Raw genomic sequence first — 24834 nt, forward strand, 5'->3', positions numbered from 1 at the left:
ATACTTATTATACTTTTATTTAGGACAGTATTATCACATGCTAAGAATACTGTACAAGTAAATGGTCTGCACTTGAATTAAAGAAATGCAGCACTAAAACATTGTGTAGCCATTTGCTATTTAATGTGATGTTTTCAGATTCATTTTACTGCTACATTAATGCTAATGTTTCATTTACTGCTGTAGATGTTTAAAGCTGAGCTCATTTAAATACTTTATATACTGATGGATGTTATGATTCAAGACCATGTGTCACATTTTTACAGATCAGTGTGTGCGTTTGCGGTATCACTGCTCTGTGTTAATGATATACAGTATCTCAAAAAATGTTGATTTTTCAGGAGCTCAGAAAAACAGACCTGTTTTCAACTTTGTAAAGATGCATTTTCCAGTTTAGAAGAAAGTTTATAAATTATAAGTTTGTGACAAAAATTGAAAATCAATGCATTTGGAGATATGTAGCTTTCACTGGAAAAAAAAGTCTGAAAAGTAAATACAAGTTGGATAAAATGAAAATACTCTATACTTGATTACTTATAATATATTATATTATTATTATTATTATTATTATTATTATTATTATTATTAATAATAATAATAATAATAATAATAATAATAATAATAATAATAATAATAATAATAATAAAAGTATGAGAATTATATTATTTGAGTAATGTATTCAGTTCTAGTCCGCCTCTCATCATTATCACAAAAAATGCTTATTACATAATAACTATTGACAACCACTAAATTACAAGAACTCATCTTACAATACTAAATGACGATGGATGTCAAGAACAATAATGTATTACTATTGTAGGTAATTCATTTATCAGACAGGGGTATGTTGTTTGTTTACGTGCTTTGCCAGTTTCAGCTACGTCCTGTAGCCTTTGTCAGAAAGTAGCTGAAACTGGTAAAGCACGTAAACAAACAACATACACCTGTCTGATGAATAAATTACCTAAAATAGTTATGTTTGGAAGACAGTATGAACCTTTACCAGACAATAATGTATTAGTATCATTGTGGAGCTACTGGACAAGACACAGTATGTCTGTGTATAGAAACAGAAGCACTGTTCTGATGCAAACTGTGGCTGATCAATGAATATAATACGAATATTCCACCCTTTCACAATCAGACAGAACCTGATGAGACAGCTTCAGTAAAGCCAACCAGCCAACCCATCAGTGAGACCACGCCTGCAAACACAACTAAGACGACTATGACCACTGCTACCAGCAGAACCAGCCCATCAGCAACTCCAGCTGACACTGCCAACGAGTCTAATAGCACAACTTCATCACCCGGTGCTACAACTGCCCCAAAAAACACAAATACAACAACCGTTCCAAATGACACTACAACCACCATTCCAACATCTACAATGGCCTCTCCAACTACAACTACAACAACAAACTCTACAACCACCAGCCCAACAATCACCGCTGGTAACGAAACTACAACCACCATTCCAACATCTACAACGGTCTCTCCAACTACAACTACAACAACAAACTCTACAACCACCAGCCCTACAATCACCGCTGGTAACGAAACTACAACCACCATTCCAACATCTACAACGGTCTCTTCAACTACAACTACAACAACAAACTCTACAACCACCAGCCCAACAATCACCTCTGGTAACGGAACTACAACCACCATTGCAACAGCTACAATGGTATCTCCACCCACGACTATAACAACAAACTCTACAACCACCAGCCCAACAATCACCCCCGATAACCAAACTACAACCACCATTCCAACATCTACAACAGTCTCTCCAACTACGACAACAACAACAAACTCTACAACCACCAGCCCAACAATCACCCCTGGTAACGGAACTACAACCACCATTCCAACATCTACAACGGTCTCTCCAACTCCAACTCCAACAACAAACTCTACAACCACCAGCCCAACAAACACCGCTGGTAACAAAACTACAACCACCATATCAACATCTACAACGGTCTCTCCAACTACGACAACAACCACAAACTCTACAACCACCAGCCCAACAATCACCCCCAATTACCAAACTACAACCACCATTCCAACATCTACAACGGTCTCTCCAACTACGACTACAACAACAAACTCTACAACCACCAGCCCTACAACCACCCCTGGTAACGGAACTACAACCACCATTGCAACAACTACAACGATCTCTCCAACCATGACAACAACAACAAACTCTACAACCACCAGCCCAACAATCACCCCCGATAACCAAACTACAACCACCATTCCAACATCTACAACGGTCTCTCCAACTACAACAACAAACTCTACAACCACCAGCCCTACCATCACCCCTGGTAATGGAACTACAACCACCATTGCAACAACTACAATGGTCTCTCCAACCACAACTATAACAACAAATTCTACAACCACCAGTCCAATAATCACCCCTGGTAACGCAACTACAGCCTCTCTAACTACTTCCACAACAACCATTTCGACAACCACTCCAACCACATTGACAACCAACGCTACCACATCGACAAGGACAACAACATCCACCCACACAACAACTGCACACAGTGGAGGCTCAGGAGTCAAAGCGTCTCTGCTGTTCTTTCTTGTACCGCTGCTGCTGTACACACAATGCCCTTGATAAGGAAAAGGAAAGGACCAAAGGACAAGCACAAACAAATAAAACTAACACTTATTCAGCTGAAAATAGTTGTAATCCTGCCTCTGAAGCAGGTGCGCAAATACAGTATCGAATAATTTGATGTGTAATTGACTTAAACTTGAGCATTAGGAATGACATATTAATAAAATATGACGAATGACTGAAGCTATAAAATCAAGTTCAAAGTCATTATATGTATCTTACCATTTTTGGCACTTTGATAATTCCTCTTACCAAGTCGGGTTTTCCCCAACAAGCAAATCATCTAAAACCAAACTATACTCTTTTGATGTTTTATCGGCATGTTGCATCCACAGTAATAAGACATGATGACATAAGACAAACAACATGCTTGTGTAACACAGCTCTGTTGTGCATAAGTTATTCAGGATAGTTTCACCTCTTTTACCTTTTGGAAGGTTATTCATGTTTCCTTGTTTTGATTTTTTTTTCTCTTTTGTTTTGCTCTTCTTGTGCTTTATCTTAACTAGAGGTTAGATTTTACATAGTAATAATGTAATAGCATTGTATAATTTTCAGATATCAGCATAATTTAATTTTATGATATATCTTGTAGTGCTGAGTAAACCTGTAAACCACTGATCAGTTGCATATAGTATTAGCTATTATTAGGACACAAATACAGGGTGTATAAAAAAAAAAACTATTCATTTTGAAATATTACCCCCAGTTCCGCATTTGATAATTTTTGGAATTTTTTTACATGGATGTTGGTAGGTAGAGGATTGGTGGATATTTTTCCAAATTTACAGACCCAGGTTTTCATGCATGAGTGAGAAGGGGCAAATTGCACAATCCAAGTTAAAACTGGTTTGCGCGAAGTAGCGGTGGGATTTAAATCCAATCAAAGGTCATGGGAGGGGACAATGGGCATCCATCTTGTTTCCCACAAAATTATCAGGTTACAGCATTAACATTTTGGCCACCATGTTAATTTCATTTCTTTACCCATAGCAGCTGTTCCTACCTTTCAAAGTTAAATCAACTTGTTTAGGCCTGAAAATGTCACTGAGGACAGGCCAAGGTAGGGTTAGGGTTAGGGTTAGGGTTAGGGCTAGGGTTAGGGTTAGGGTTAGGGTTAGCCCCAAGTCCTGGCCCTAACCCTAACTTGCGCCATGAAAGAAAATTCCAAAAATTATCAAACGCGTAACTGGGGGTAATTTTTCAAAATATATAGTTTTTTTTATACACCCCATGTAATTACTGTTATTGTTATGATTAAAGGGTCAACATCTTCTTTTTGTATATAAGTTTATTTTTTAACACAGATACATAGATATACATAGATACAGTATCAGGATGTAGAAGCATGATTAGATATTGAAAAGTCACTTTTTTAAATTTAATCATATCCAATGCATACAATTAAAATGATTCAATAACAAGCTAAATGTGAAAACACTGAATCCATTGTTTTTTTGTTTTTTTTTTTGTTTAATCTTCAGATTGGCAGATTGCCAGCAGAGCCATGAGGTGATCTCCCTTGAACTGTTTCTGTTGGGAAAAGATAAGATTTATATGTGGAAAAAAAAATTTAAATACTGTTAATGTTTTGCACTTGAAAATGTTAAATTGAAGAAAAAAAAACCCAACACAACTCAATATACATTTGTTACCAGAAGTATTTGATTTATGTGAAAACACGTCTGCATGTTATGTTTAATATGTTAATATGTTTTGCACTGTACAGTATCTGCTATGACTCACCTGTAGAGCTGTGTACAGAGATGTGCCTGTTAATTTAAGATAAGCAATTCGGATACACAGCAGATCTTCCTCACAGTGAGACACCAAGATTCTGTGCAAGACTGTTGGCTTTGAAATGAAAATAAGTATAAATTACTTAGATGTTTGACGTCAGACACAACAATATGATCACAGCCACAGACAGTACAGGAGAAAAGTACAGATCTGGATCTCTCTGTGGTAATAAATTAATTCTCAAGTAGTGACAAGATCGCCGCTAATGCTTATACCTGCTGTAGATGCAAACAAATATCTGCAGCTAATCTCATAAACTGAGTGCTTTGTACACACTGTAAATGCAAATTTGCATTGCACAGATACTGTACATAAAGCACTGTTAAGCTTATCAAGCTCAAATAAAGGCCCCATCTGTTGCTATATGCCTGGAATATAATTTGTAATGTGTAAAGGACAAAATAAACAGTAGTTGTTGTATTTTATTATTATAATAATTATTATTATTATTATTATTATTATTATTATTATTATTATTATTATTAATAATAATAATAATAATAATAGTAATAATCATAATCATAATCATAATCATAATCATAATAATAATAATAATAATAATAATAATACTAATACATTTTATTTATAAGCGCCTTTCAAGACACCCAAGGACACTGTACAACAAGATAAAACAAACAATCCATAAAATACAAAGAAATGAACAACAACAAAGTCTCAACAAAGTCTCATTTAACAGGTGTCCATATGTACAAACATGAAAAACTTGTCAAATACAAATCCATGTATTATACACTTTAAATCTTATGTATGGAAGCTATGTCCACAGTTGTATAAAAAAAAAAAAAAATTCAGAAATAATGGATGAATAACAAATGCACTGTAATACTATAGTTTGGTGATTTATACCATTTATACCAACAAGAATATAACGTTACCTTCATGGTAGAAATTCTTTTGGCGAGGAACACATCAGGGTTTTGAATGCATTGCACTGCCAAGACAAAATAATGACGACATATGAGAGACCAAAGATCATCAAGTGTCTAATAATCACATACAATTTGACAGCTGTATTTACCTAAAACTTTCAAACCCAGTCGAATGTCTCCAGAAAACCGCTTCTCCAGAGTCTCCGTCACCGTCTGCCCAGTCAGCGTTTCAAGTCCAATCAAAACTAAAAGCATTATACAGAGTCAGGTGACATTGTACAAACTCAGACTAGAACTAAAACTAATACATACAATATAATTAACCCTTTCATGCATTAATTATGAGAGCCTTAATTAAGTTTTTTTTTTTGTTTGTTTGTTTTTTTTTACTGAGAGTTTTTATTCCTCTAGGCATAAAAAAAACAACGCAATTGACGTTTTTATGAACCTCTTTTTCATGGAGTTGCAAAAATGTCCTTTCAGCTGGACGTCATGCATTTAATTTTTGAAGAGATGAAACGTGTTTACTGATATATTGTGTTAAAACTATGAAATAAAAACATTTTTAATGCAGCTAATCTGATTTTTTCTCACATTTTAACATACTCTAATACTGGTCATTACTCACTCCATGGAGATAATATGTAAAAAAAAAAAAAAAAAAAGAAAGCTTTTTATTTAACTCATAACAACCCAGTGCTACTTTTGTCATAATTTTGTTGAAAAAAACTGTTCGTTACAGTCTAATAACAACAACAAGCAACTGATTTACACTCAAACATGTTAGTGCAGATCAAGTTTATGAAGAACAGCAAAGTTACAGTAATTATATAAATTACAGTGTATGAGATGATGCGTGAGTGTCCACTGTGTTGGCTGATATGGAACTAAAACAACAAAATCCATGAATATACAAGAGAACAGCTGTAGAATAACTGTCCACTGTAGAACCACTATGCATGAAAGGGTTAAACAATACAAAATATGGTAAAGTCATAAATGTGCTCCACCTTTGTTGAGGTGGCCTGAGTCTCTTGTGGTCAGTATGTCAATCCAGGGCCCGGCCTCAGCTTTCTTTCCATTTAACGATGCAGAGAGAATCTAAAGAATATAAAAGCAGGCAGATTATGAGATATAACACATTTTACTTTTTCCATTTTGTTCCAATTATTACACTGGTCAACAACAACTTTATTGTTTAAGTTTTTTGAGCTGATTTAGGATAATTTTGGTGTGCTGAATCCAAAAATCACATTAATTTTGCTCAATCAGGTCAGCTTTCTGAACTATGCTACATATTGGCTTTTTAACATTTTTGCTTACATTTATGGGCATTTTCACATCATATGATACAAAATTCTTTCATATTTCTTGCAATTAACGAGTTCTGAAGATTTTACTTTTACCAATTTATGGTTAATGTTTTTTTTTAATATTACAGGTGAATGAAATGGCTTCAACTAGAAGATCTTGCAAAAATAAGCCTGACGTATTCTACTATATCTGCGGTGAATACACCATTGTACCTAACAGGAATCCTGTTAGAAAATGATTTTTTTTTCTCTTAAAACCTATTTTGGGTGAGAACTATATAAAAAATCAACTGATAAAGTCACAAAAATGTAATCAATTTTGTGAGAAGATCAAATTTTTCAAAATCAAATTAGCAAAAAAACCTGACCTGATTGAGAAAAACAGATGTCATTTTTGGATTTAGTGATGCAAAATGGTCCTAATTCAGTTGAAAAAACCTAGACAATTTGCAAAAAACATTTTTTTTTTAACCCAGTGTTATCATCACTGGCCTACTCTCTTTAAACATACAAGTAAACAGTAGATTTTAATGTATTAATGTGGTAGGTCTGGAAAGTATACTGCTAATACACAGAGGCCTGACTGCTCTGCACCCTTCTAAACCAAACACAGTGTTAAGTATAAATGCATACCAATCATACCTCAATATCTCTTTGAACCACACCAGTCACATTTCCTTTCTGTTGGGGGAGAGGAAACAGAAATACAATCAAAATGCATTTTAAGGACAAGTCTAAATGTATCAATGATTAAATGCTTTAATATTAATGTAGCTTTACTGTCACACCCAGATAGAATTTGAAAATTATACAGTGCTGTGCAAAAGTCTCAGGCCAACACTAGGTTTGTGGGTTTAGTAAAGTTCTAATGACCACACATACGCATTTATCAGTCTCTGTATTAAGCTACAATCTGGACATAAGAGAAGTATGTACAGCAGTAAAAACAAAAGTTAGAGGGAAAAAAAAACAGCTTCTATAAACTGAAATGGTTGTATTTAGTATGTATTTAGTGTCTTTAACCCTTTTGTTCAGACAGTCTTTATATTATAAAAGTGGATTCTGTTTGTGTGTGTGTCTCAGGCGTCACACAAAATCCATACAGATCTGACTGTTGCAATTTAGCATATTTATGTATTTTTGGTCAAGGAAGAGACTAGTGAAAATGGTAAGTTGATAGGACCAATATTTTGGGAGATATTAGTAATTTTGGAATACAATAGCCTTATAATTACATTGCTATGCCCATGACAGTTGACGGGAAATGCAGTATCACACTACATGATAGGAAATGAAGTTAAAAACATGAACAATGCATTTACTAACTTCAGTCCCTAGATATCAGTATTAATATATTAATTGTCATTTAAATTTTAAACAATAATGCTAATAATAATAATAATAATACATTTTATTTATTTTTTCGTGGTACTCAAAGACACTTTACATACAGCAGTTGTTGTCAGTTGGAGAGGTAGGATTTGATCCAGGTGAGTGATGAGCCAGTGACGAGGAGTGTTTTTTCAAGGCATGACAATAATTTACCAAACAATTTTTAGGTCACTAAAATGTAGACTAACATCTTTTTCCCAAAAGTCAGCTCTCGCCAGCATAAAAACTACCACATTTAGAATCCATGGTTCCCAGTGGGTAAATGCCCTAGAATGAGATTTATGGCATTAATTTTCTGATATTTTACAGCAGGTTTCTTTCAACACACGTCAGATGTTATTCATTGTTTCACTGCTTCATGTCATGGGGTCAGGGGTCACACTAAATAGTGACTTGTGAGGTTTTTGTGTGTCTTTTAAGGTTGTGCACATATTTCCAGTATTTTCTTATTGTATCTGAAGAAAAGAGAGTGAGAAATAAACATGTGTGCTCATCTGAACCCTGGAAAAATAACAAAGCGAAAGAAGGACTAAGACTTTTGCACAGCACTGTATGAGGATGTAAGTTTATAACAACTCATGTAATATGTATTCATGATTTTTTATGGGCTGTAGCTACACAACCAAACAGTTAAAAAAAAGTTTCTACCTCAATTTAACATCGCAAATAAGCCTTCAATTGGATAATTAATGTGGTTATTAATCTGCTTAACTGCACAGAACATATATAATATAATAGATGAAATTACATTTGTCAAAGCCACAACAAGTTTGGCAAAGTCTCCGCTGGTTTCTCCCTTCAGTTCCTTCTCCAGGTCTTTCTTGTACACTAAAAAAGGAACCAAGAATAAATTAGACAAATATATATGACATTGTACATTATCAATTAATACACTAGATAGATCACCCCAAATTTCTCAACTTGAACCTCAGCGAAAACCTATGTAATGTGATAAAGAAGACAATGGACAGTCACAGCGACTAAATAAGCTGCTCGGACTTTTGCACCAAAAATATAAAGCATCAGCAGAAATGTGAAAGACTGATGGAGAATAGGCATGACTGAAAATCAGGGTTTTCCTACTAAATACTGATTTCTGAACTCCTCCACACTTAAAACCTTAGTATCAAGTGAACTAAAAAGTTATATCAAGTTGCATTATTCAATATATGTGAGTGCCATTTACACCATTTGTCACTTTATGCAAAAATGCTCTAAATGAGAATATTCACCAATACAATGTGGGAGAAATATTTTCAGTACACCCATAAATAGTCATACAAGAGGTCTCTTGCGGTGTCTTAGTCTCTAAAAGTGACTTACTCTGCTTGTATGCAGCGCTGATCTCTTGGATCTGCTCTCCAGAACGAGTGCACAGAATCTCTAGTAGTGTTTCTTCATCTGTGCCTAATCCCTGGACACATACGCACACATACGTAATGTAAATATATCATGGGTGGTTGATTCATTGGCTCTCTGCAGGGTACATTAACTGGAAAGCATTTTAATTCCAAGCCAACAAAATGTAAACCTAAGATTTCACACATACCGCCATGGCCTTTTGCAGGTGGTAAGCGTCGTACATTACAGGGGGAAACAACAGTTCTAGCATCAAATTCTCCAGTTCTCCGGACAGAGCCGACTTCAGGCAACTTGTGAGGTCCTAGGACGGCACAAAGTAAAAGTACGTTTTCACATGTCGTGTACACATATTCATTTTAACTGAAGTTGTTAATGTGGGTTTAAAAAAAAAAAACACCCTACATCCACAACTAGAATTCAGCTATTGAAACCAGATGTGCCAACACCAGTTATATTCTGTATATTCTGTACATGGACTGGCTGTGAAAACTTTGCAGTGTAAGGCAAGGCAAGACAGGGCAGGTTTATTTATATAGCACATTTCATGTACAAAACAATTCAAAGTGCTTTATATAAAACATAAAAAGCATTACAGCAGGGAAGTAATAAAAAGTATAGGTATTAGAGAAAAAACAAAACAAAACAAACAACCCCCACCCAAAAAAACAACAACAACAAAAAACAGATAAACAGATAAAACAGATACATTTTTTAAGCTTAAAAGAAACAGTGCAGATCTGAACTGATGAATAAAAACTCTATTCAAATGCAGCTGAGAACAGGTGGGTCTTTAACCTGGATTTAAGTAAAGCAAATTAGTATAAAGTATATAGTATATTGTATATTATATGTGCTTAGTGTAAAGTATATTCACAATGTGTAATCACAATGTTTAGTTTAGTTTTTTAGTTTTAGCTTATTTCAGACACAAATATAATACAAAACATCGGGAAAAAAATAACAAAAATAAAACAAAACAAAAATAAAAAACAGAATAACAGAAAAAAGAATAACTGTTGTGCCTGAAAGGGAGCAGGAAGACGCCACTGCTCATCCAGTCCATAGATTCCAGTCCTCAGACTGTTAGTGCTTAATCATTTGATATACAACATAAGATTATGATTATTAATAAACATATAAACACACCCCTACAATCCTGTACACCCATACACATACAGTCACATACACATATACATACACACCAATTTATATCTACGTCTGTACGCCAACCCACGTCCACACCCCCATGCATATACACACACACCATACAAAATAAACAACCTGACAATCCAAATAATATTCACACCATTCCTTGAACCAGATATAGTGGAAAAAAACATTTCTTTGTACATTTTTTTTTAATTTTTGAATGTGACAAAGTGAGTGAAAATGTGTGACTGGCAAGTGTGAATACTAGGAAAAACAAAAGAAAAAAAAAATACAATAAGGACCAGCCATTTGAAAAACTCTACTATACTAATAGTGGTGTTGTCCAAGTGCACGATACTGTAAAATTTCCCCCTTACAGCTTTTGTATAACACTATAGCATCGTATTAATTTCAACATGGCCTCAAATAAAAGTCTACAGTCCTGCTAAACCCTGTCTTTAAACAAAGGTGTGTACAAACCCTTTAAAACCAGTTCACTTAATATTTGATGAGCAAACATTTAGACGTTACAGATGAGCAAACAGACAACAGTCATTGTGTAAGTGTAATATGTGTTGTCTTGCAAAATGCAGATTATATATGGGGCATTTGTATGTATGATTTGGTCGCTAATGGCTGTGTCAAAGGTGTGTCCATTGTAAAAACTTCACATTATTTGTTTCACTACCTTTTGTGTTATTTCTTCAAAGGTCTGGGCGATGACTTGTCTCTGGGCGTTGCTCCTATTGGTTAAGATTCTCACCAGAGTTACAGAATCTGAGTAAGTAGAAAGAGTCTGAATTACATTTTTGGCATAGAATTGTAACATTTAACCCATAACGACCCAAACATCCACCAGAGACTAAATTATCTACTGATGTAAACTGCTTAATAACTGTTTATCCATTAATCCTATCAGTTCATGTAAACAAATTGGTGTAAAATGCAGTTTTTCATCTTTTCATGGTCATCAGATATGACCCATTTGGATGTTGAGAGACTCTGTAGTTACCATGGAAACACCGTCATCTTCTACAACATTGATTCACCAGTAGAGTTGGATCAAAGACAGTGGATGAACACACTGTTTTTATATTCAATTAATGATATATTTTGCTGGAAAAGTCACTTTTTTTTTCAATTTTCTCAGTTTTTGATATAATAATCCTAAACTTTAATCTGAGCTTTGATGAACATCTACATGATCAGTGAATTTGATATAGGAAAATAGATGATTATCACTGAAAAAAATGCTCATTTAGGACAGGTCAAATAGAGAGAAAAAATAATTTGGGAACTGACACAAAAGTCACACTGGGTCTTCATGGTTTAATAATGTGACAGGACATATTATAAAGGAAAGGGGAAATAAATAATACAAACATTTCCAACACTGTGTCATTAGAAGTACCTTTTTTCTCCAGTGCTGCTTGGATCTCCATGGCATCCCTGTCCGGGTGGAAGTTGGAGAAGGGGCGTATTGTTCCAAGCGTACCCCAACACATGTTCTATTTGAAAGAAAATCAAAGAAACCCATTAAACAAAGCAAAACGGAGTGGATTTCCTCATCTAAAACCTTACTGTGTAGCAGGAAAATAGTGGAATGTGTGACAGGATGGAAAGAGAAAGATGATGGACAGGTAGGACATATCACGAGGGTTTGGACAGAAGATAAAAATCAGTTTGCATCATACGTGATGAATTTAGAGAATGTCAAATATTCTTCACCACTGCAGTGACAAAGTGGGGGGGTGGGGGTGGGAGGCGCTCAAAAAGAAGCACCAGTTCAGAAAGTTGAATGGCTTGAGGCAATATGCACAGACATTTTCTGAGATATTGTTAGAAAGGAAACAGATAACAAGAAAAGACAGGAGAGCTGATTATATTATCTATAAATATGGTCGTAGCAAACAGAGAAGGTAATACAGTGTCAGAGGAAACAGATCAGGAGGATTTTTACTTACATAAGACTTGAAGTAATCAGGATCCATGGTGATATTTTACCTGCAATGTAAGTGTGAATGAAAAAAAAGAGTCTAAACTTATGTAAAATACACAGTAAACTACATAAAGACACATGTTATCTTTACATTAGGAGACATTATCCCATTCAGACAGTTATTTTTGTCAATGAACCATGACAGGTTTAAGCTCCTGTGCGTAAAAGCTACAACTAACTAAGTAATTTTTTGTGTATTTTCATTTATAAATAACAAAAGCGTTCATTTTTCTTACCTGTAACAGACAGTGTGAAGCAACAGCAAGGTGTGGAGGCAGTGTGGGTTTTTTTTACAACTACCTCTAATCGCTCCTGTATCTCACCCATACTACACCACACCTGCTGTTCTACTGTTCAGCAACATGGCTGTCAATCAAAAAAACTGACCAATCAGGGCTCAGTATCTGTCCACACTATTGGCCTGTACCATACAATTACTGCCCCTTGTAAAAAATACTGACATTCTTTACACAGTAGGAATCCAGTAAGGCAGGTTTGCTTGCAGGTGGAATTATCAAAAACTGCTGAAGCCAAAATATCATGTGAAAAGAAGTCTGATAATGTTAGATCATGTACTTTATGAACTTTAGTTAAGAATGTCTAAGAGTAATAGATTTGTAAAGTTTGAGCTTTGTCACTGAGATAAAGCAGTTATCTGATAAACCAACTCACCAGACGACATACCGCTGAACTCTGTAAGTAATAAGAGGACAGACCTTCGCTTTAAGGTATAACGAATCTTCCTTAAACTGGTGTGATCGTAGATTACCTAACTGTCCTTTAGCTCCAAATCCTGAAATGTTATAATGACACAATGGTGTTGCAACAAAGGGGCTTTTCAGAACATTCACCAGTGACTGCCAGTAACAACATCCGATACTCAAAACATCTCATCCACCCTTCATTCGAGGGAGAAAGGCAGGAAAGGTAAAGGTATTTAAGGTTCAGACAAATGCACCTCATGTGTATCCAAGTCAGCTTCAATAAATTAGAGCCAGAGCAGGAAAAAAAAAAAAAAAAAAAAAAAGATGAAACGTACCTGTATGATAAAAGCTGTGATCTAGTTCACTGTTCTGCTTTGCTTCTGTGCACCTGCAGAGCATGGGAAATATGAGACCTGTGTGGTTATTACAAACAAAAGTACTTTGACTCAACAGTACTGCAAGTAGCAATGACTTCTAGTTTAATAAAAATAAAAAAAAAATAAAAAAGAAGGTAGTATCTGGGAATTGCTATAATTATTTGCACCTACTTACATCTACTATAGCTGTACATTGTGTGACTTTTTTTTTTTTTTTTTGGTTAATTTATTGCCTTTAGTATCTGGAGGATTTAACCCATAAGGACCCAAACATCTACCAGCGACCAAAATCATTCACTGATATAAATTGTTAAATACCTGTTGATCCATTAATCTTATCAGTATATGTGAATAATTGGTGTAAAATGCAGTTTGTCATCCTTTCATGGTCATCAGATATGACCCATTTGGACGTTCAGAGGCTCCGTAGTTACCGTGGAAACATTGTCATCTTCTACAACATTGATTCACCAGTAAAATCCATAGTGGTGGATCAGTGACAGTGGATGGAGACGCTTGGTTTACGTTCAGTTATTGATATATTTTGTCGAGAAAGTCACTTTACCATCAGTTTTCTCTGTTCTTGATATAATAACCCTTAACCTTAATTTGAGCTTTAATGAACATCTTTATGATCGGCAAATTAAATAAATGAAAATACATGATTTTCACTGAAAAATGCAAAATACACAGGATAATATTATAATAAATGGTGATTAATTACTTAAAATGTAAATAGAGAGATAAAAGTATTTTGGAATGACGGCAAAAGTAGCACCGGGTCTTAATGGGTTAAACAAAAAGTTTTTTTTTTTTGCATACTAGTGGCATTGTACCTGTGGTGCCATTGTGTGTGAAAAGTGCCTATACGTTATTGCAAATGCAGCCTTCACATTGTAGCATCATCCGCTAGCAGCAGAAATTTCATGAACGGCAGCATAACCACTTCTGAAAATGGAGTATGGTGGCAGGGATGAAGAATTCAAAGTAGAGAGAGGCTAAAATCTCCCAGCATACCTCACAACATTTGAATACGGACATAAAATTGTGCCTAGTTGATAGTCAGGTAATGTTTCTATTCATTTGGCGAGTTTGGCGGCGATCGGGCGTGTGAAGACTGAGGAAAATCCGTACAAACGCCCTCCTGTGCTGCAACATTAATGGGACACAGAACATGTATAATATAGTCGGAAGGAAGGATATAATCTCCATGAAGTGAGTACAAATTAGTATTAAAGTATGGTAAAATGTGAGAAAACATCCGATCAGCTGCATTAAAAAGGTTTTTATTTCATAATAATCCCACAATTTATCATTTTCTGATGATGGTTTTAAACACGTTTCTTTGCTTTAAAAATTTAACACATGGTGTCCAGCTGAGGGGACTTTTTTATAACTCCATGAAAAATCATTTCATTAAAAAAATTTAAATCGCATTGATTTTTTAATGCCTAAAGAGGAATAAAAACACTGTGGACAAAAATCGCAATTAAGGTTCTCATAATTAATGCATGAAAGGGTTAACCTATGAAGTGCAAGTGTTTGGATGATGGGAGGAAGGCAGTGTACCTGAGGAGAACATGCTAACACCACACAGAAAGGCCCTAGTTCTGGAATCGAACCCAGATACTTCCTGATGTGAGGCAATAGAGCTAAACACTGCTGGTACAGAAGTCATTAAATATTTTAGATCAGTGGATGTTTTGGGTCGACAACGGATCTTTAGGTCTTTGAGGGTAAAAGAAAGCACTAGTGTTGATTTTTTTTCCCCATTATGAGCACAAAATGAACAAAATATCCAAATAAAAAACACAAAAATCACATTCACAATTTCAAATAGAACTCTTAATACAGTAAGCATCCAATGATGAGCCAATATAAAATAGCTTTCCAATAGTTTTGCATATCATGTTCAAAGTATCAACAGAAACACAGAACAATTGACCTCAGTTCAAACAGGCAGAGAAAAATAAAGGATGGACAGTGTAAGTGACAGAAAAACATGGTAAATATTATATTATATTATACTATAGTGAAAAAAAAAAAAAGAGTAGAAATGGAAGTGTGATTGATCAATTTGTGACGACAGTGGAAACAAATTAGTCTGGAATAAATCAGGATTACTTATTTTAACAGCTTTTATTTTTATTTAATATTTTAAAACCTCTTCCCTCATAACATTTGTCATCATATCATAAGTATCAAATATAGCAACATAAAACAGTTTCAATAATAGGTCATCTTCAGCAAAATAATGTAACAATATTTCCAACAATGAAAATAACTTCTTAATAGATACACACACCTCAGACAGACACACACATAACCCGGTTCATTGTACTACACGATCAACAAATCAACAAAAATACAATTTAAAAAGAGTAAATGTACATGTTTGTTTGGCTTTATCTGTCCAGTATCGTTCTCAGTGTTAATCCTTGGTGTTTACTCCAGAGAAAAGTGTATCATTAAGAAGGTTGTAACTTAAGTTTCGTCCATTGTAAACAGTTTTAACTAAGCATCAGCTGCAAGTGCATCAGATCATATTTGCATGGTCCTAGATTCAAGCATAAAAGGAGATTCTAGTTTGAATACTCAAATTATTGACAAATGATACAGAACATAAAAGGTCAAAGTATCACTGAAAGGTCAATACATACATAAGAACGTTGTTTTTTTTTTTTCAAATATATTCCAAATGAGCCCAGTGAGTTAAGGCACAGTCAGCACGTACCCCAAGAACACAGAAATGATCATCAGATATGTAACTACACAACAACTTCACAAAACAAGTCAGGATTTACAAAACAGTACAAATTTGTGAACATATTTGTCAGGGACTGAGTTTCTTAATTGCATTGCACTCGCTGTTGCAAAGTTCACGCTATTCACGAGGATCACGGCTAAAAAGTCGAGCTAAAAGGCACTGAAGAAGGCAGACAGTGGCAGTATTTGGTCCCTGATTTTTCCAGGAATATTCGGGTATTAAAAAGAAAGGCACTGCTGAGTGAAGATGAGCAAAGAGTAGGTTGTTACAAGAGCACTATCTCCCATTGTTGGCTTGGTCTTTCTTCGTTCTCTGGCATGATCACCACGTGGTCCTTGTCGTATGTTTTGCCACCTAAAGGAAAGACAAATAATCAGGGTCATGCTCTGATATATGAAGATTCAAAGATTCTTTATTGTCAATTCACTAGATGCTTAAACATACAGAGAATTGAGATACTATTTCTGTCTCACCTTGTTCAATGTCATGCAATTAAAAAGAGGTAAAAAAAAAAATAGAATAAGAATAAATAAACAGTATAAAGAATAAACAATAACAGGATATAAAGTGTACATGTCAATCTACAGTAGCAGCAGTAGTGCAATACAGTAATAGTTACGAGGCGAGAAGGTGCACAATGGAACCAAACAGCAGCAGATATGACACTTGTGCTGTGGTTCTCAATCTTTTTCTGTCGGGCCCCCCTTTGGACGATGGCCCCCCTCAACCCCAACCACATTGTAACAATGGTGCACTTAAAACTTTTATTGAAAGAAACATCAATATCATAACAATACTTTTTGCTTTTCCTTGAATAATGTGCTGTGCAAAATAAAAATAACTTAAATTTTTGCTTGAACAATTCAAATAAACTCAATAAGACTGCTCCCTGAGACAATATTTTTCCAAATAAAAACAGGAAATGTGCAATTATCTTACAATTATGACAATAAAGTTCCTTTTTTGTAGAACAACAAACAAATTTTGGTAACAAAGATGAACATTTGAACAGTATCAGTGGCTGCAATGAGCCCGTTTGCATTACACATCACAGAACATTAAAGTGCAAACTGTATAAACTGTGCAAAAACAGAAACATTGCACATTTTTCTTTTCCAGCCAAATCCTCATCCATTCTCTAAACCTAAACACTTTGTCTAGTCTAGTGACAGATCACCATGGCAGTAGATTGGTTTGTTGTACGTCCCTAAAATGAGTCCAGGGTGCTCCAACACTAAAACATTAGTTCCACCTGCTACATGTTCCAACTCGAAGGAAAAAAAACACCCAGGAGTGATCCCATGCCCCTCCTGGCAAGCCTTAGCACCCCCCTAGGGGTCTCACAGTTTGAGAAACATTGCACTAGTTCAACGTTTATATAAAGTGCAGAGGACGGTCAGCAGCTAATGTGCGAAAAACGGGTGAGGTCGAGTCTTTGTGTAAATATGAAACCAAAACTGTAATCATTTAGTATTCTATTTAGAGGTGTTTTGTTTGTATCAAATAAATGTTTATCATAAGTGAAAAATTTACAGTATAGGTGTCAAACATGCGGCCCAGGGGCCAAAACCGGCCCACCAAAGCTTCCAATCCAGCCCACGAAATGAATTTGCAAAGTGCAAGTTAGGGCATCAAACTCAAAAACAATATCACAATAACTTATAAATAATGACAACAACAATTTTTTCTCTTTGATTTAGTGCAAAAAACATTAAATTATGAAAATGTTTACATTAACAAACTATCCTTTTAACAACAAAATGTGAATAACCTGAACAACTATGAACAACCTGAAATGTCTGAAGAAATTGAAGTGCAATTTTAACAATATTCTGCCTGTTACTAAATGTTTTGTGCCTTTGTAGATCTGATACATAATGCAAATGTATATATGATAAGTTGAGGTATAATATTGATAAAATTGTACTTATATTTCTTTACAAATTTCATGTTTTTCAGGTTATTCACATCCTTTTTGTTTGGGTAGTTTGTAAATGTAAATATTGGCATAATTTAATGTCATTTTTTGCACTAAAACAATCTGGAGTTGTCATTATTTATTGCCTATCACGCTATTATTTTACTGGTCCGGCCCACTTCAGATTAAATTGGGCTGAATGTGGCCCCCGGAAGAAAATGAGTTTGACACCCCTGGTTTACTGGGATACCTTTGACATCCAGGACCATGCCAGGGAAAGTCAAGTTAACTATGAGTCCTTTGGTCTGGGCTGTCCAGGTCTGAACGGGCTGCCTGGTCTCCGTCCACAGAACCACCTTGGCTGCCGGCTCAACGTTGCCCATCACTTGAAGACTCATGTTTGAAGCCATCTATAGCAAACAAGTAAATAATTAGTAAAACAAGTCAAAAGTTTTGTACATATGCAAATCTTCTATTTTGTTTTCGGCTTTATTAGTGTATGTATATAGTGCATATTTACCTCCATTTCGTGTAGATTTATACATATGCAAATCTTGTATTTTTTCTGCTTTATTATTGTATTGTATTCTATTCATATTATTTATTGCTTTTATCTCTTCACACTTACTTTCCTGTTTTTTTTTGCTAGTGTTTTTGCATGCAACTGAACTAATGTGACCAAGTAATTTCCCTTGTGGATCAATAAAGTTTGTCAAAATCTAATTAGAACTAGGAGTGTCAGAAAATATTGGTTCTGCAATATATCGCGATATTTCATCTCACAGTACTGTATCGATATTGAAAAGTACTGTATCCATATTTTTAGGCATTTATTCAAATGCAGATATGGCAGAGGTTCATTTTTTTCTTGGTTTTCGTTATTGTTTATACTTTATTTCTTATTATTTAACACTGTTTTATTAAATAATGGTTATTTAAAGCATCCTAAAACACTTTTTACTGTCTGAGAAGCAGATGGTAGTTCCTTTGTTGGGATTGGACAAAAATAATGTTATGATTTTAGTTATGAATATTTGAACAGGATTTTAAACTTTAATGTCTGTAAAATAAAATTTAAGTTTGAACACAGGAACATTTTGTGATATAGCATTAGATCCTGCTGTGATCAAATAAAAATGTGTTTAGTATTTGTGGATATTTTTGGTGTAATTCAATTCTTCCAGGAAATAATCATTAAAAAAGGTTTAAAAATTGCCTTTTTAACAGTATCATGATATATCGTTATGTATTGTATTGTGATCCTAGTATTGTGATATGTATCGTATCGCCAGATTCTTGCTAATACAAAGCCCTAATTAGAACAACTTAGCGATTCTAAAAAAAAAAAAAAAACTAAAAAAAAAAAAACTAAAACATGTCAACTTTATCTATTTATCAAGTGATCAGTTTCATCTTCGCTATAACATGATACACTTTTTCTGGTTTTCTGGTTGTTCATTACATTTTACTCCTCCACTACCTTGTTCTTGATGAGTCCGTCCTGATAGAACCAGATGTCGCTCATGGGCTCCACCTCAGGCGTCACCACCACTCGTCCTGATTTCAGCTCCTCCACACCGCCCTGGACGGACATGAAGTGATCTCTCTCTTTGTTCTTAATGCGGAAGAAACAGCGCTTCTGCAGGATGGAAAAATTAAAAAAAACAAAAGCAGAGCATAAATGAAAAGAGTGCCAACATTTCCCACATGTCGTTTTTTGTTTGAAGATCATTATTGAGGCAACTTTTTTTTTTTTTTTTTTTTTTTTAAATCAGTTTTAAATAATGGTGGTTCAATATGTTAAACCACTGGATGCTGTTCACCACTCCGCTTTAAGATTTATAACTAGTGATATCTACTGATGGTGGCAAAGTTGGGTGGTTCTGGGTCTCTTCAACGTGCACTAACACTGGAGTTTATTTATTATAAAGCACTTACTGATCTTTTATCTCCATGCATTGCTGCGTATCTATCTTTTATGATACTCACTGACATTGCAAGTAACATCTGGATTTACTAATCTTGAAAAATATACATTTAGTCATTGTGCAGCATGAAATAGCATGCAGAAAAAGCTTGAAGACCGCATCATTTATGTTTTAATTTCACCCTGTTTCCCTAATAATTGTTGTGCTGTTGTTAATTGTTTATTATTTTGGTTTTAATTGTTTTATTGAATTTTAATATTGTGTGTTTTGCTTTGATAACCACTGATGACCCATGTTCTGGGTGTAACAATGTTCTGATTTCGTTTATAAGGCTTTCTGTCGTGTCAACTGTTTTTATCATCCCCATTTTCCGTTTTCTCAGTTATATTGCCAGATTTGAGATATGTGACATAGTTAGGTACTGTAGAACATCATGTAGTTATAGTTTTATGTGGTTAAACTTAAATCTTACCACACTAGGATGTGTGTGTTTCCCTTTGGTCTTCTCAATACTGGTCTGAAACAGGACTTTTCTTAGTCTTTATGTGCTAAGTCAGAGTAAGAGAGTTCATTTTCACAAACAAATAGAAATTCACAATAATTAATCTAAAACTTATTATTTTGTTAGTGGAAAAAAAAATATATATACAGGGTGGGGAAACAAAATTTACAATATTTTGAGGCAGGGATTGAAAGACAGTGTATGACCAATTAGTTTATTGAAAGTCATGAGAATTTATTTGCCACAAGAAAATTGACATAATAGAAAATGTTTTTATTCTATGTGTCCTCCTTCTTTCTCAATAACTGCCTTCACACGCTTCCTGAAACTTGTGCAAGTGTTCCTCAAATATTCGGGTGACAACTTCTCCCATTCTTCTTCAATAGTATCTTCCAGACTTCCTCCTAATAGTTTTGCTCATAGTCATTCTCTTCTTTCCATTATAAACAGTCTTTATGGACACTCCAACTATTTTTGAAATCTCCTTTGGTGTGACGAGTGCATTCAGCAAATCACACACTCTTTGACGTTTGCTTTCCTGATTACTCATATGGGCAAAAGTTTCTGAAAAGGTATGGATAATAGTGTTAGGTATGATTATGGCATCAATATATGTTTGGTTTCAAAACAACTGACGTAGTGCCTGCTGAGAAAAAACAACTAAATGTTCATTGTAAATTTTGCTTCCCCACCCTGTAGATGGAAGAATAATCAAAGGAAAACCACAAGTACAGAAGTCGATATAGGTTGAAAATGCTTCGAAGTTAGCGCAACATTTGTCTGTGCTCATGTTTTATATAATGTATTTGTCGAGGGACTGCTTCATGTTTCAGAGTTCATTGTAGCCTCAATTGTTGGGAGTTAACAGTGTTACACAATCTGGGCTGGAAACACACTTAGAGATGGGTAATAACTGTAATAAAAAACCAGTTGGGAGTGGTCTCTTCCAGCATGACAATACATGCATCCATGGGACACGAGGGCTCTCCGAATAGTTTGAGGAATATGAAAATGCTGTGAAACAAACACTATGGACCAACAAAAACATAAAAATATGCTTTGGAATAATACTGGTCATCCCTTCAGTAGCTCTGAAGCTGCTCTGGAGACATATGGCGGACCGATACCTTTATAAGATACTTTTTTCTATAATCTGTCGCTCATTTTATACAGAATATACATCCTAAAAGACAGGGTGAATTTATATTTAATGGTGCAGGTACTGTTGTGCATGGTACCGCAGTAAAAAGGACAGTAGGAGTCAGTAGTAAACATACCTGTCTGATTGGATACATGGAGCCGATCGTCTGCAGCGAGCTAAACTTGGGCCAGTTGGTGATTTCAATCGGTTCCAGCAGGAACTGGCGCCCTCTGTAGTTACTGTGTTCGCATATTACCCAACTGCAAAGGCAGATAAAAGGATCACAAAAGCCATGTTAACCCTTTCATGCATGAATTATTAGAACCATAATCAAGATTGTTTTTCCTGAGTGGTTTTATTCCTCTTTAGGCTTGAAAAAACAATGCGACTGAAATTTTTTTTATGAAGTTATATTTCATGGATGTGCAAAAATGTGTGCAAAGGTGGACACCATGACATGACACCACCAAGTAGATTGGCAATAGAGCATGAGCAAAAAAAATGTTTCCCTAACTTGATAAAATAAGTTCAAGCAGCATCTTTTTTTAGTTCTCTTAAGTAATATTTTGAAGTCCTCATTAAGTCAACAAATTGCAAGTTGTATCAGTTATGTATTCCATGTTGAGCCAACTTGATTCACAGTTGTAGGAACGTGATAAAATAAATTCAACCAATATCTCTTAAAGTTATCTCAAATAATATTTTCAAGTTCAACTTACTTGATACGAGGAGTTGAGTCTACAAGACTGCATGTTGCATCGACTTGTGTTTTACAGCGTAATAAACTTGACACTACAAGTTGACTGAAATTAACTCAGTCAAAGCAACAAGATGACTTCACTTAGTTAAGTTCAGTCAACTTATCTTTTTTTTTTTTTTTTTTTTTTTTTTTTTTTTACAGTGCATGTGTTTAATTTTTGAAGCAAAGAAACATGTATTTACTGACATACTGTGTAAAAACTATGAAATACCAACATTTTAATGCTGCTAATCTGATGTTTTCTCACATTTTAACATATTCTAATACTAGTCATTACTCACTTCATGGAGATAATATGCAAAAAAAACCAAAACAAAACAAAACTTTGTAGTTAATTACAGTCTAGTAACAATAACAAGTAATTGATTTACACTCAAACACGTTAGATCAGGTTTATCAAGAACAGCAAAGTTACAGTAATGTTATCAATATCAGTGTATGGGATGATGCATAAGCGTGCAATAAGTCGACTCATATGAAACTAAAACAACGAAATCCATAAATATAAAAGAGAACAGCTGTAAAATAACTGTACACTGGAGTGACCACTATGCATGAAAGGGTTAAAGTCACAATTAACTTTTATGGGTGTATTAACAGAATCCACTGTAAGATTTTCTAATGGCGTCCATTTTATTACTGATAAATATTCATAGTCCCATACGGCTGCTTGGAATTTGTTCTAAATTAAAAAGCAACCACAGACTGCACAAAGGTAAACACAGCACACAGACGCACAAACTGACCATCCACTGTTGACTCGGACAGACAGGATGTGGTTGTTGAATCCTTCTTCCATCATGCTGACGACCTCGGTGTCGGCGGTGATCTCCTTGCCTTCCAGACACTCCAGCCCAAACAAAGAAATGGAGGGTACTGCAAACATCTAGTTAAGCAGAGGTACAACTTTAGAACATTTTAGAATTTAGAAAGAAGGAATGATTTTTGCTGTTCTGATTGGTAGTCCAAAACTGACTTTGATTTGAATGTAGGTGAGGTGTATATGGGTGCTTCTGTGAAACTGGGTACATTTGGTATCTGGCACTTTGCCAGCTTTTTTATACCCAATAATAAAACAGAAATGTAGACATATTTCTCCCAGGATGTACCTAAGGATGACCTCAGATAAATGCAAAAAAAAATTACACTCTTGCTCTGAGCCATCTCAAAATTAATGATTTTTTAAGAAATTACTGGAGCCAAAAATAGGACTAAAATTGGGACAGGAAAAGCTACCTAGGTGTCAGTGCATTTGATCTGAAAAACATGGCTTGAAATGGTCTTATATACCACTATAAATAAAGACACTGTGTTAAATTTGATGATCCTAGTGGTTTTTCTAACCCAGAGATGCAGGTTTTTCATGAATCTCAGTCTCATTCCAGGTTTTGCATGTAACCCATCGTGTCTACTTGTGTTACATGCAGAACCTGCCCATTTAAACACATATAAAATCGCAAATGATTTTGCAACAGTGGTCATTTTTGTGAAACACTCTGCCTTGCATAATTAGTTCAATTCCCAAAATGTACCTGTGAGAGAATAAAAAGATATTTTAAAAAATATTAGCGTGTAATTTTCGTGTCCTTTTGAATGTGTTACATACAGATTTTTGTATTAAATATAATGCAAAATAATACAAAAATGTGTTTTATCTGAAAAAATTGTTTCTCTTTTATCTCAGTAAGTATTCATTTTTAAAATAAACCCAAAGTGCTTCCAAACTTGCTTCATAACATTAGTCTACATCTGGTTTGAATTTTTTGCCCCCATGTCCTGTTTCCAGGGATCAGTTTCATAGAAGCACCCATCTGCATTTAGCTCCTGCCTAAGCCTATTCAGTCTCAACATAATTCAAAGTTTAATCAAGGACCCACAGGGAACCAATGGATTAAAGAAATGTCTTCTAACCTGCCACTGCACTGCAAAAATCCAAATCATACCAAATGTATTTTCCTTATTTCTAGTCAAAATATCTCATCACACTTAAAATAAGACATAATCACCTAAAGAGTAACTTTTCAGTGAAATATAACTTATTTTAAGACAATAAATCTTGAAAATATTATTTCAAGAATTCTAACCAAGATAATTTTCACCTGTTCCACTTTTTTTTTTTTTTTTTTTTTTGCTTAATTCAAGTTTTTTTTTTTTTTTTTTTGCTTAATTCAAGTTTGTTTTTTTTTGC

At 34.7% G+C, this 24834-nt stretch overlaps 2 protein-coding genes across 3 annotated transcripts in view; both read right to left on the reverse strand.

Moving 5' to 3' along the window:
• Positions 1 to 4117: 4117 nt before the first annotated feature.
• On the reverse strand, positions 4118 to 13645 carry anxa14 (annexin A14). Of its 2 annotated transcripts, none has more exons than XM_030147641.1 (13): positions 13589 to 13645; positions 12515 to 12554; positions 11962 to 12058; positions 11239 to 11327; positions 9589 to 9702; positions 9363 to 9453; positions 8788 to 8867; positions 7290 to 7328; positions 6345 to 6435; positions 5484 to 5579; positions 5341 to 5396; positions 4391 to 4498; positions 4118 to 4177 (listed from the first exon to the last, which is right to left on the reverse strand). In XM_030147641.1, the coding sequence occupies exons 2-13, from the start codon at positions 12539 to 12541 to the stop codon at positions 4118 to 4120; spliced, it is 948 nt and encodes a 315-aa protein (XP_030003501.1). In that variant the 5' UTR covers positions 12542 to 12554; positions 13589 to 13645. The 2 variants fall into 2 exon arrangements, with proteins under 2 accessions (XP_030003501.1, XP_030003500.1); XM_030147640.1 differs by lacking the exon at positions 13589 to 13645 and adding an exon at positions 12786 to 12893.
• Positions 13646 to 15750: 2105 nt separating this feature from the next.
• crybg2 (crystallin beta-gamma domain containing 2) overlaps positions 15751 to 24834 on the reverse strand; it is an 89661-nt gene continuing 80577 nt past the window's right edge. The window contains exons 20-24 of the mRNA XM_030147977.1: positions 23393 to 23532; positions 22023 to 22146; positions 19796 to 19954; positions 18566 to 18725; positions 15751 to 16751 (exon numbers count right to left, since the gene is read on the reverse strand). Of these exons, the coding sequence (XP_030003837.1) occupies positions 16663 to 16751; positions 18566 to 18725; positions 19796 to 19954; positions 22023 to 22146; positions 23393 to 23532 (672 nt within the window). The 3' untranslated portion in view covers positions 15751 to 16662. The remainder of the gene's footprint in view (positions 16752 to 18565; positions 18726 to 19795; positions 19955 to 22022; positions 22147 to 23392; positions 23533 to 24834) is intronic.

Source organism: Sphaeramia orbicularis, chromosome 11, assembly GCF_902148855.1.
Source record: "Sphaeramia orbicularis chromosome 11, fSphaOr1.1, whole genome shotgun sequence".
NCBI classification, from domain to species: Eukaryota; Metazoa; Chordata; class Actinopteri; order Kurtiformes; family Apogonidae; genus Sphaeramia; species Sphaeramia orbicularis.

Bases quoted from the DNA above. Each gene is read 5' to 3' on its own strand.
- anxa14 (XM_030147641.1), bottom strand. From the start codon at position 12,541: ATGGATCCTGATTACTTCAAGTCTTAT. The intron at 11,328-11,961 runs GTACTTCTAATG...CTACTTACTCAG, and splicing joins AGCAGCACTGGAGAAAAAAG to ATTCTGTAACTCTGGTGAGA. The intron at 9,703-11,238 runs GTAGTGAAACAA...GTGCCGTCCTAG, and splicing joins TTGAAGAAATAACACAAAAG to GACCTCACAAGTTGCCTGAA.